The 13,734-nt window shown below is 40.8% G+C and overlaps 1 protein-coding gene across 5 annotated transcripts in view; it reads right to left on the bottom strand.

Moving 5' to 3' along the window:
• The window catches only part of IQCH (IQ motif containing H), a 207,870-nt gene that overhangs the window by 26,539 nt on the left and 167,597 nt on the right, over window positions 1–13,734 (bottom strand). For all 5 annotated transcript variants that reach the window (XM_037502778.2, XM_037502779.2, XM_054688288.1 and 2 more), the window contains one exon: window positions 3,852–4,007. In XM_037502778.2, coding sequence (XP_037358675.1) covers window positions 3,852–4,007 — 156 coding nt within the window. The remainder of the gene's footprint in view (window positions 1–3,851; window positions 4,008–13,734) is intronic.

The following is a 13,734-nucleotide window of genomic DNA, read 5'->3' as shown; positions in this document are numbered from 1 at the left end:
TGGAAGTGTCTGGAATGGAGAATAAATTTGATACATTTTGGGTATTCTTATCATATTATTATATGCATTATAGTAAGCGTCTGGCCTATCTGTGTCTGTTGATAAACTTGGAGTTCTTTGCTACTTATTCTTATACCTACTGTTCTTAGTAGAGTGGCTGACACAAAGTAGGTGTTGAGTAAATAAATACTGCTGAATTTACTTCTAGTTGGCTATTATGGAAAGTATTATGATGGCAGATGAGGACTTGCTAAAAGAATCTATAAGCAAAAGATGTTCCCTTTCCTAGCACCCTACTGTACTTGAGGCTTCCTAGGCCAGGCTTGGTATAGAGTCTATTCTACGTCTCCATAAAATAAAATCCCTCAAGAGAACTTGAGGGTCATTTAGTACTCCCTCATTCTGCAAATGAGGAAACTGAGATCAACATTCACCACCTCTGATTTCTGGAACAATGCTCTTTACTCCAAATTCCTATTTGTCACATTTGGAATGTGTGGGAATCTCAAAAGTTATCCTTTTTTAGCAAAACAGAGGGGGAAAAAATAGAAGACAAAATATTATTGGGAGAAGTCTAGTCTTATTAAACTACCTTTCTAAATCACAATCTAACAAGAATGCTTCAAGTCAAATAAAGGAAGCTTGAAATACTCCTTTTCACTGGAGAATATAATTTTGCTTCTGCCACAATTTAAATTGATTTAGTTCTGAGCACCAGCACTTGAAGTGTGGAGCATATTCTATTTTCGCCATGATACTTGTTTTGACAGTGATGCATTTCAGTTGACATAGTTGAAATCCTTATGTAATAAATCTCTGCCTGAAAATTAATCATGTTTATAATATTCTGAGAATTAATAACACCCATTGCTCAAATCATTAACTTAAAAAAGGAGCTTCCAAAATCTGTTCTCGGCAGTAAGGGACCACAAATAAATGAATGTTTGATAAAATAATCCAAGTAGCAGTTTAACAAGCGTAAACTTGAATGTGGTTGCAATAACACAGAACTATTGTTTAAGGGTTGGCAGAGGCTGATGAGGTTCTTATTTCAGTTAGGAAGCAGGCATCCACATGCATAATGAACTGCTCTCTGAATTATTAATGTGTTGCTTATTTAGCCTCATCTGTCTGGAAGATAATGTATCCTAACTCTAATGAGTGATTGGTTTTGTACATAATTACAGTAGCAGCAGTAGCGGAAAAATGTGTGCCTTCAAAGAAGGAGTTCTAAAAATAAAGTCATCACATAAACTCTGTTGTTGCATTCTATCAAAATCAAACCCGAAGCATTTGAGAATTCATAATAAATTACAGGAGACAGAATCATTATTAACATCATAATTTAACACAAAAGGTTTTACTTAATCATTCATTACAGATCATGTGCTGTTAAAATGCTTATAAATGACTTGGGTTGTTTTAAGATGTTTGTGGAGATGTTCCTTTTTGGCCACTCACCAACCGTGATCGTGAGGGTCCATGAATAGAGATGAAGAGTAAAAATGAATAGAAAAGGGAACAATTTATGCCCATTCTGGTAGAATGTTAATTAAAAGTTAAAAAGTCATTAGGTGGCTCCTTTTTTGTCTTTAAAACATGCATGTTTGGGACTTAGTCCATCTTATTTCCACCTTCAAGTGGTTAATTGTGGAGGACACTGGGTCAGAAGCCCATGCATCTGGTATAACCAGGTAGAAATGATAGTTTGTTGCCACCTGTTTCTGACATGGGACAATAGCTCTCCTTACAGTTCACAAAAGTTTTTGCTTTCCTCCTTCATATCTTATTATTTAAAAGAATGGGCACTAACTGGGAGCATTTTATAGGGATTTGTTCTGAATGTGCCCTCATCACTGTGGTTTCATCTGTGCATTTCCTTTTTCTTTAGTCTTCAAAGGTACTGTCAACTGACTGATCATACATCTGCTGGCATCACAGTCTGTTCACATTTATTCAGGGAGCTTCAGTTTGGTTGAAAATTGTACTGTGTACAATGCTTCTTTTCAAAATTGCCTATCATGTGTACACATACATGGGAGCATGTGTGTGCACACACAGCAGCTTCAAATGAGAACATCCATTTGTCTTTCTAAAACCCAAAGCACTTTTAATTTATCCCTACATCAGAAATCCTGCCCAGCTTTTCCTCAGTGATTGTGGAGACATTTGAATTATTGAAGATTATAATGCTTCCCTTTTGTGTACAAGCAATTCCTAAAATTGTTTAAGACTCTTGATCACAGGAGAATTCCCATATGTTGCCTGCAGCTAGGATTGAAACCTATAGGCAAGATGAAGAAAAAATCTAATTCAAAGTACAACTTCTGCTTACAGCCTTCTGAAGCGACATACTTAAATGCAGCAAATTGTTTTTGTAAGTCTTGTGTTGAATACTAACTCAGCTTCTAGTTTCCTTTTAGAAATGGCATGAAGTTAGGGTCACTAAGCCAGAAGTTTTACCTCTGTTCCTACTCTAGCATCAAATGTAGGGTCCTATAGATCCCATTGGTGAGAGTGGAGGCCACGGGGGGGGGGGGGGGGGGGGTGGTTGGACCTTGCAGATTCCCCGCAAGATCCTGGGACATAGTGAAAAGAAGTTTGTTTTTCCTGCCCAGTTCAAATCTGCTTCTCTTCTTAATGAATGAAGAGGTGGAAGGGATTCCTGTAAGAAAGGCCCTGTGCCACTACCTCATATTGTGTTGAGGAGGAGAATGAGGCCATTACCTGAGTCCCTCAAGACATCTGCCATCCTCTCCAGACTTCCAAGTTTACACCAAGTTCTTGTCAAGGAAGGTGACTAGGTGGACCTTTAGCTGAGTCAAACAAGGGTTCTTTAGATCCAGAGGCATCTCTTGGACCCAAAGAAGTTTAGCAAAGATGCAGAAGGTACTTCTTTGAAATGCATTAGGGCACCAATGTGGGGGTCCTGTCAACCACTGGAATTCCTGTTTTATTTGTCTGGTATAAGGCATCTCAAGTAGAACTTCATTAGCAAAAAGGGTATGAGAAGGAGAACATGGCAGCTATCGGAGCAGCTAGAGAGAGGCCTGGTGTGCTGTCATATTCCACCTGTACTACAGACTATCTGGTCCTCTTGGTCTTTGTTCTCTTTCTCCATGACTGGTTTAGCCCACTGTCCCCACAGAAATTGACTTATCCTTTGTTACCCAGGGTTCTGAAGTTGGTAAACCTCATCCAGCCCCAGGATTCTGGCCCCAGCTGCCTTGGCTATATTGGGTTGTGATGGTTGGGGCTGTGGGGAGAGACAGATCATGATGAATATCATAAACCATGCTGGGAAAGTTGGGATTTTCCTGAAGATGACTGGAGTCACTTAAAAATCACCAGTAGGGGATCAACAAACTCAGATTTGCTTTTGAACCTTGACCATGTTGACTGTGTGTTTAGCTTGAGGGGAAAGAGAAAGGCAGAGAATCTTAGTGAGAAATGATGATACTAGTGTGAGATGATAAAAGCCAAAACGAAGGCAGTGTCTTCCAGAGGAAGTATAGGGGAAGAAAGATGATGAATGTAATTCTAGATAGTGATTGTACCTAGAAAAATAAGGATTTTATTTGAAAGAATTGAGAGGGGAACACCCAGACAGATGTACCCCAGGCATGTTCTTTCACCTGACTACAGTCTCTTCCTATCTCTGGAATGCCCGCTACCCTTTCCTTTAACCAATATATCCATAAGCCAGAAGCCCACTTTGAATAATGTAAGTGAATTGCCCAAGATTCTTTCTCCTGCCTGTACCCAGAGAGCCTGGAATGTAACCAGGACTCAGTAAGTGGTGACTGAGTATTGCTGAACACTGGGGAGAAGTAGGATGCATCCACTGTTACCTGTGTGCAGCTCATTTTCTTCTTGTTCTCTGGAACAAAGAGGGGCACTCCAAAGGTGCTCAAACTGCAATCCAGATTGCCATTGGTCAGGTATAAGGCAAGCTGAGTCAGGGCCAGCTGGTCACTATAGGAGAGGTTAAGACTTGTGGCCCACACCTGATAAAGACAGGAACAAAGAAATGATGATGGAAACAGTGACCTGGACAGAGAATGCAAACCACCCCTGGCCACCCTAATCGCAGCAGCCAACTAACCCTGTCAACACATGACTTAAGGGAATAGATATTTTGCTTCTGTTTCTATTTCATTTGACTGAAGGATAGAGCCTCCAGTCTGATCCTGTTCAGAAGAATCAAGGTTCTTGTGGGAAGTTACCACATGGAAACACCTGGCAAGATAACCTGACGGAGATGCCCAGTCCCTAGAAGTTCATGTGAATTTGGATTTTTCTGCCTGTGGTTTGCCTTTTCAATGTGATCAGTGCAATGTTTTCTACTGAGAAAATGAGGACAGAAGCTTCAGAGAATGGGGATTTAAAGAAGAGCAGACATAAGAGGTAGAGTGAGTAAATATTTTTTGCCTTGATTTTAGAAAAAGCAGAGCTGGCTTCTCTGGGAATGTCAATATTATATTTAAGTAAAACTTATGGTTTGCTTGTAAGCCTTGGCCCTACCACCATTTTATTAAGAGAGTGCAATGATGTCACCATGATGTCACCATATCCTCTACTAGAAACCAGTGATGAACCCTACCCTCGACTCACAGGGTTGTTAGAAAAGCGCTGAGATGCAATAAAATTTCAAATGTTTTGAAAGACAGAAATATGTAGGCAATAGTTACTATAAACTACTAGATAACTGAGTAATGTCCATAATTCCTTTAAGAGATATTTACTGAGCATCTACTATGTGCTTAAATTGGTGATGGCAAAGTGGGTGCTGTGCTACTTCTCTTGTGCCATAGAAGACCATCCTTAGTCACCCTGTCTTCTACCACCACTCTAAACCCAGAAGCACCCCATAATCTTCCTCAGTTCAATGTCCAAGGCATATTATTGTGCTAGTCAATGGCATGTAGGCACAGGTCCTGCCACTGAGAAGGGGGAGACAGGTACATGCATATTCAGTAAGTTTCAACACAATGTAATGTGTGCTATGATAAAGGGATGGGACAAAGTATCACTGAAGGGGACATCCCTGGTGGCTCAGGGGTTTGGCTCAGCGCTATCACCGCCATGGCCTGAGTTCGATCCCCGGCCAGGGAGCTGACCCACATGGTGCAGCAGACATCTCCTGCCTCTCCTGTTGCTCCCCTCAGCAGTATATTTCAGTAGATCTGCCTGTTCTGCTCCCCACTCTGTCTCTGGTGAATCCTCTCACCCCCCCACACCTCTGGCCTGCACCCTAGTTCTTATATGCATAAATAAAAAAAAATAAATCTTTAAAAAACAAAAGCAAAGTACCACTGAAGCAGAAATAAACTGAGTTTAATCTAGTTAAACTCAGGACTGCATCATTTGAAGGTGACATTTGAGCTTTAACAACACAGAACATGACTGTCTCCCATGTGTACCTATTGCATGCCAGTACCTATTGCATGCCAGGTACTTCATCTCAGATATTTATAGTAACTTAAAAAATTACAGCCCCCCGTCATAGATGAAGAAACAGGTTACAGCCCCCTGTCATGCATGAAGAAACCCACAGAGCAAGGTAGTGGTAGTTCTGCTTGACTCCAAGTCTACCTCTTCCCATTGCCTGGGGAGAAGATGGCACCAATTCTGGCCCAGCCTGTCCTTCTCCTGTACCAGCTCCCAGTCAAATTAACAGCCGAAGTTGCAAAAGATCAAAACATGTTCTTGTTTAATATAATCCATGCCATGGAAATGTCTTGTGGAGAAAACATGAAGTATTATATTTCTGGAGTATACTGTAATTAGCAGTAATGCATTTTCACTGTAGGAAGTTGGAAACTAACACATTTTCATGAAGACTTGATTAAACATTTTTTCCTCTTAGAAAGCCTACATGTGCCCCACACACCAACTCGGTATGTTAAAATACATAATATATCTGCCCTAGAGTGGACTCCTCTCAAACAAATCTAGCAGTGAGTGACTTGAGTAAGCATTGAATGTAAATGGCATCATTATAAGGATATTAAGAGGTCAAGCTGTCAAGGCCCCTTGCTAAACTGAAGCTAATTTCAGGAGTCATATTCGCACAGTAATGCCCTTTTATAATAGCAGATAAATCACATTTGCAACAATTGTTAAAAACTAACTGCCAAGTATCTGTTGCAGTTGTAAATATCCTATTTGTCAACTTAAATATTTCCTGCTGTATGGCATAAAATGCAAATCAGATGGGGACAGCTACTTTTCCTTAATATGAGAAAGTGAACTTGCTGTTCTTGCATGTCAGACATTTTTAAATGCCTCTATTTTGAGGATTTAGTATCTGATCAAAGGGAAATGTATATAGAAAATACTACCAATATTTAATTATATTATTTATTTTAATAGTTATTAATTATATTAATGTTTTGGTGGCAGGGATTTTAATGGGAAGGCAGCCAGTGTAGAGGAGAGAGAGAACCAAGGTCAGAAAGCCTACATCTGGGACTCACAAATAGTGTAAACTTGAATGAGTTATTTAAGCTCTTTCAAACTCAGAGTCCTTAAGAAAAAAAGGAGCAAATACTAATACCAACACATGGGATTTTGAAAATTTTGTAACTTTGTAAGTTCAATGCAAATGTATAGTTATGATTACTAAACATTAAGAGGAGTAGGATCTTAGGAGACATATTTTTGGTTGTCTATATAGATGTGAGATTGCCCTATTCAATACTGTTTTCCCCATTCATAATCATTGTGTTCAACCTCAGCAATCCTGTAAGTACTGAGATTTGGGCAAGGTTGCTATTACCCTGTCTCCTTTTGACTTATTAGTATACTGAGATCAATAAACGGTTTCATGGTTTCTCTAAGATTGTAGAGGACAGACCAGAACTTTGGTCTTTCTGGAGCCAGAGTGCTTTTGCTTCCCCACGCTGCCCTAAATCCTTGGTTCACAAAGGAAATAGAACAAATTTCTTTAAGCCTTTTCCTCAACAGCAGGCTTGCCTGAATTGCTCAGATAATTGTTCTGTTCTCCATCTGGTTTTTCCATTGAAGACACCGCCTGAGGCATGCTTGTTTTGTGTACAGGGGTTCCTATCCCCCCCTCTAGACTGTCAGTCCTTTAGAGGAAGCTGCTGAAGCTTTGTCTTCTCACAACACCCGGTGTCGGGTCAGGGCTTAGCACGCAGCAGGGCATCAGCGCCTCAGTGATTCACTGACAACTCCTCTCCAACTTTTCAGGAACAGGGTCTAGGTGGCTATCTTGAAGCTGGTTTCAGATTCGAATGCAGCAAATACTCACCAAGCATGTCTGTGTCAGCTCTAAGCTTTCACACATACCTTATTTAATCCTAGTCTCGATTTTGGACTTCAGAACCTAATGTCTCTCTACATTAGTCTCAGCCCAGTTTAGATGTGCAATGCTGGTGGCCTATACAGAGGCATGGAGTGTGGATGGGGAGTAGACAGATTTTATTTTTTAATGTTTAGGAAGTGCTTTGACAGGACTTGCCTGCAATGGCCTGTAATGGCCAGCTAGACAGGTTAATTGATTAGGCATGAGGGTGAGGGAAAAGCATCATTCAAGTTTAGTGTTGGAAAGAACCTTGAAAAATCATCTACTACAGTGAGTTTACTGGTGTGAGAAGCCAGGTGGTGGTTTGCCCTAGGTTGTAGAGTCAGATAGCAAAGGTCTGGGATGAGAACCCAAGTTGTCTCAGCTCCCAGATGAAATCACTTGTGGGTAGTTGTTGGATCAGTGATCTTCAAATATCATTTTGTTAAAAATGGTTAGACTGCTAGAGAGATTAACACTAAAGCCTTAAGCACAAGTAACAAAGCATTACTTCTAGTATTCAAAAATTGCAGCTGTCCAACTTTGGGCATTGGTGAAGAAGATTATGAAGATTATGATACATCCAAATGATGGGATATTATCATTAGAGATAATGATTGTGAATAACTTTTGATGATGTAGGAAGATATACAAAACAGCAAGAGGGGAATATTAAGTTGTGTAGGCAATATGACTTCAGCTTTGCAAAAATACTTTCCTGGATATTCTAAATCAAATTATCTGGTAGCCACTGACATGAGCATCTGAAAAGTGATTGGTCATTGAGGTGTGCTATAAATGTACAGTACACATCAGATTTTGAAGACTGAGGAGATAAAAAGGAATGTGAAGTGTCTCAGTAATATTTTATAATGATTACATGTTGAAATGATATTTTGGTTATCTTGGGTTAAATAACACTTGAAACTATTTTCATAGATTTTTTTGGTTATATTTTAAAATGAAAATTAATGTAACTTTCTATTTCTATTGGATTGGTTGTGAAAGAGCCCATTGCAAGGGGGAGGACTGTAAGGGTGGGGTGGAAGAGGGCTACAGAGGTCTCAGCTTCTACTGCCTTGACCTGATGACCTGGGACGGAATGGGCAGAACAGAGGGCAGAAGGCAGCCAAGACACAGCAACAGCCTCATTGCTTTTAAACACGCATGTGAGAGCCAGAAGGCAGAGGTGAGCTTGCCCAGAGTTGTTCTGTTTTCAGGTTCTGGGTCCTGTTTGGACCACAAGCTTTGGAATGAAAAGAGAATAATATGCTTCTATGTGGGGAGGTATGGGAGAGAGGCCTGGTGTGGAGTCCTTTTTGCCTTAGGTGATCCAGGCAGATGGAGGCCGCCTGCTCACCCCTGCTGCTTCTGCCTCTTTCCCGTGACAGGCAGGATGGATGGGTGGTAGAGCATGCAGATGTGGGCAGATGTGCTCAGGCCCTGCATTCTGTGACTGTCTCCAACTGCAAAAAAAGTTCTTTGGTCTTGCCACCTCATGGAGAATTTTTTAAAAGGCAGATCCCCCAATGAAGGTGACTGAGAGATGCAGTGCTAGGAATCCACTCATCACAGAAATGCCATCAGGGCTTTTGAGCCATGCACAGCCCATCCTCCTTAGCAGCCTGTCTTGGCTGAGCATGTGTAGACTACCTCACTGCCCAGGTCTTAATTCACAGTCCCAGTCTGACAGGAAATCCACCATTGGACCACTTGATTCTTCCTAGAATCAAGCCCTTAGTCAGACCGTGACTCCTTACAACTATGATTGAATTATGGAGGCCAGGCCACGTGCCCTGTGCCTCTGTTGCTGGCTGGGTAGCACAGCGACGGTAGGTCAAAGTACCCTCTGTCCTTGCAGAACCTAAGGCATATTTCCTACTTAACAATTGTGGAGGCCAGGAGTCCATTGGAGGGTGTTGAGCAGAGGATTAAAATGATCTAACTCATATTTTAAAATGGTACTCTGGTGGTGGTAAGAAGAACTGCTGGGGGCAAGGATGGAAATGGGGAGGCTATTGCAGTGGACTGGCAATTAATTGCAGTGATCTGGGTGCGGGATGGTGGTATCTGGATGGCATGGTAATGGTTGGAAGGAGTGGTCATATTATAGATGTATTTCAAAACTAGAACTCTTGAAAGGTTGGATACAGGGTGTGAGAGTAAGAGAAATTAAGGGTGTCTTCAGAAATTTTGCCCTGAAAAATGGAAAGATGGAATAGATCATGTACTGAGTAGGCCAGACTGCTAGAGGAAGAGCTTTTTTCTTTTTTAAAAAGATTTATTTATGCATACAAGAACTGGGGTACAGGCCAGAGGTGTGGGGGGTGAGAAGATTCACTAGAGACAGAGTGGGGAACAGGACAGACAGACTGACTGAAATACACTGCTGAAGGGAGCAGTAGGTGAGTCAGGAGAGGTCTGCTGCACCATGTGGGTAGCTCCCTGGCCAGGGATCAAACTCATACTGCAATGGCTATGAATAGCTTCATAGGTTGTGTCTTAACCCCTTGCGCCACCTTAACCCCTTGCTGAGCTTGGGTAGTTTGTAGGGATAAAGCAGAATCATTCCCTGGTAGGGAGGCATCTTTTTCTCTGGTCTCCTTGGTTGGAGACCTGAGGAATTCCTTAGAGGCAATGCCTCTCATTGTATATAGGCTAAGATGAAACAAGGTTGAAAGGATAAGAGCAGCTTGGCAGAGGAAAGGGAATATAGCAATTTGAGGATAATGGGGACTGCAGAGGCCTGTGCCTTGATGGAGGCAGGTGGCCTGGCTGGATTGAGAAGAGCACTGGGCAGAGTTAGGACTTCACTGGGAGTGTTGGCTTTGCCATTTACCAAGTGTATGATCTTAATTTTCTCCTCCACTCTGAACTCAGCTTCCTTGTCTGTTGAAACAAGAAATTGCTAATTGCTAATTCCTATTAACAGATCTGATGGTCTCTATTTCTGAGGGCTTACTTGACTACATGAGTAATCTAGTACTCAAGTGTGAATCTATTACTCAAGAGTGAATCTAGGACCTGGCAGATACAAATCTTTATGGTCCTGCCTATTTCCTGGTGTGATGGCCAGGAGTAGAGTCAGGTCCAGGTGTAAGAACTCGCTTGTACTTACTTCAAGTACATATTTCTCCTTCTTAGAGTTGGGGAACACTTTTGCCTCATCTCAAATATTATTTAAAAGTAGGTTCCAGGGCCTCCCCGGTGGCGCAGCGGTTGAGCGCTGGGTTGCGAGGCTGCCCGCGGCCACTGCGGTGCCGGTTCGATCCCCGGCTGCTCCCCGGCCACCGGAGGAGGGTCCCGCATGGTGCGCAGACCTCTCCTGCCGCCCGCTGCTCCCCTCAGCAGTGTATTTCGGTCCTTCTGCCTGCTCTGCTCCCTGCTCTGGCTCTGGTGAATTCTCTCACCCTCCCGCGCTTCTGACTGTGCCCAGTGCATGTATAAACCAACCAACCAAACAAACAAACAAACAAATAAATAAGACATGCCTCTAGAAAAAATTAAAAAAAAAAAAAAAAAAGTAGGTTCCAAAATCCCAGCCATTATACAGAGAACATACTTTCTTAGGCAGCTACCAAATGACATCTCTTTCCATTTCGATCACTGAATCATACTGGGAAGTACTGAGCTTCATTGTGGTAAATATACTGATACTTAATATTATACTGATACTCAGTATTCAAGAAGTTGGCACACTGCATTGTAAAAATTTTTCAGTTAGTAAATTATTAATATGATTATGATATTTGGAAAGAATCGTTTGTATTACATTAAAAAAAACACAATAGGCAGAGGAGACTGCAGCCTCTTATCATGTTGCCACCTAGTGGCTGCTTCTGGGATAGCCCAGTGTTTTGGAGAGGCGTAGGTGCTAGATTATGGTTAGGAAGTTTCATGGTGAAGCAGTCATCTTGGGCCTTGATCAACACCTGAGACTCTCAACACTCATCTTGGAGGCCTTCTCTTCTGTCTTTATCAATCCAGTTTATTCTTTTGGGCACGATTTGAATTCATGAGGCCGTCTCTGAGCAACTAGTGCTTCCACTCTTTGTACCACCCACCCTGAATACCGCCTTATATGGGTCTTTGGAGTCTGTAGGTACCCAAAGCAGCAAAAAAGTCTCCACCATTTCACTTAGCAGTCAGAGCTACCACCATGCCTAGGGCCTGAATGATTTCCTAAGGTTCTTGAAATATTTGGCTTCTGAAAAAGACATGACTCCCAAATATGAACAGAAAAATCTAAAACAATAATAAATGTTTTAAAAATATCAACACAATTGAGGTGTCTATTACATGCAACAGTTATTACACATATTTGATTAATCATATCTCACAGGAGTGCATTTACTGCATTTGCTATAATGCAGGGGGATGGAATCTCTAAAACTTAAAATATTCAGAAGCCAGAGAGGCCCTAAACCCTGGCCCTGGCCAACCTAAAATGATGTTCAATTGTTCTCTCCTCTGAGAGGTGAACTTATTCGCTGAGGACCCTCCCTTGGGGAGAGAGCTGGAATAGAAACCCAGATTTCCTGATTCCTAGTCCAGCTCTTTCCATGACACCCAATTACCAGTATTAATAGCTCAATTTCTTCATAGCACCAAAAGCATTTTTGTAAGTGGGAATTCATTCAGGACATGCAGGAATTATATTCAAAATTAACTTGGGGATCCAAAATAAGAAGCATTGAAATTTAAAACTACATCATCAGCAATTGTGTTTTTCACTTTTGTAAAAAAAAAAAAAAATCACAGATCTTTTAATAAACTCTTACCTTCTCTGCTTCCTTTTTCAATTCCATTTCTTCCACTATCTCTACAAATCTATGGTCTTCTCTATATTCCTTTCAAGAGTGATGGCCTAACTAAGATTATTTGTATTCTTAAGGTACAGAATTACATACTAGTTTCTTTTTAAGTATTTCCTCCTTCTTTTATTATTAATTTTTGGAAGACCACTTTATTTTGACATTAAGCACTAAACTATAATAAACACAAAAGCCCAATTTTTATAACCTATTACAGGTTCTAGGACTAGTAATTGTATATGCTTCTTCCATGGTAATTCAATACAATAATCACATGCTGTAGATAGTCATTCTCCTTCTTTAATTTTCAGGCTATAAATGTCAGGACTGGTGAATGATTTGCTGAGTTGAGAAGTGCTCTTTTTAAAGTTATAGAAATGAACTCCAAAAGGCTCTTACATAGATTTTCAAAGTGGGAAGCTCTTGTTCTATAGCTCAATGAGGGAGGGCTCCTGTGCCCAGTGAGATGAGGATGAACTTGCAGTACTGACCCTTCAGTGAGTTGGCAGCAGAGTTCACTTTCCCTTCTAGTTTTCTGGACATCTTCAGTAAGCCAGAATGTTTAAAAAGAACCATCTTAGTTGCAGAATATGTAGGTGAGAAACGGGAGCTATCAGAGCTACGGCCTTAGTGTTGGTCTTGTTCCCCTCCCCTCAAGCCCCAGACACGAGGGTCCAAGAAGGAAAAAGACCTGGTCAAAAGCACAGTTCAGACCAGAACTTAGAGCTCTGGATTTTAAGTCAAAGGTGAATTTGTTTATATTTGGAAAATTCACAGAGAGAATTGACCATGATCAGGGACTTCTATTACAATATGTTTTCAGCACCCTGCACAATACCTAGCAGAGCATATTAAATCTTTGTTGGATGATTCAATTAAGTAGCGCAAGTTAAAAATCTTTCCTTTAAAACAGAGACAGAAGAGATACTACTTTAAACCATAAGGATGGCTAAGAGAAAAAAAAAATGTAACAAGTAGTGGCAAAGATATGGAGAACTGGAACCCTTACACATTGCAAGTGAAATTGTAAAATGGTAGAGCCACTTACAAAACCAGTGTGGCAGTTCCTCAAAGTGCTAAATTTTGACTTACCATATGATCCTTTGATTCTGCTCCTGAAGTATGTAACCAAGAGGAATGAAAATGTTTTCATACAAAAAGTTGTACGCAATGTTCACAGTAGAATCATTCACAACAGTCAAAATATGGAAGCAAACCAAATGTCCTCCAACTGATGATTAAATAAACAAATTGTGGTCTATGCATATAATGTAGTATTATTCAGCCTGTTAAAGGAATGAAGCACTGATACATGCTACAACATGGTTGAACCTTGAAGAATTATTTTAAGTGGAAAAAAACCTATCACAAAAAACTATCTATGATGATGCCATTTATATGAAATGTCCAGAATTGAGAAACCATAGAGGCAGCAATTGGTTTCCAATAGCTGGATGGAAGAGGGTATGGGGAGTGATTTCTGGTGGTACAGGGTTTCTTTTTGGGGTAAGGGAAATAGTCTAAAAATAGATAATGGTGATGACTGTATAATTATGAATATACTAAAAATCACTGAAGCATACTCTTTAAAAGGGTGAGTGTTATGTCATG

The sequence above is a fragment of the Talpa occidentalis genome, unplaced genomic scaffold (assembly GCF_014898055.3).
Source record: "Talpa occidentalis isolate TD23 unplaced genomic scaffold, MPIMG_talOcc4v2.1 talOcc4.11, whole genome shotgun sequence".
Classification (NCBI taxonomy): Eukaryota; Metazoa; Chordata; class Mammalia; order Eulipotyphla; family Talpidae; genus Talpa; species Talpa occidentalis.
This window is presented reverse-complemented; position numbering and strand designations above follow the sequence as displayed.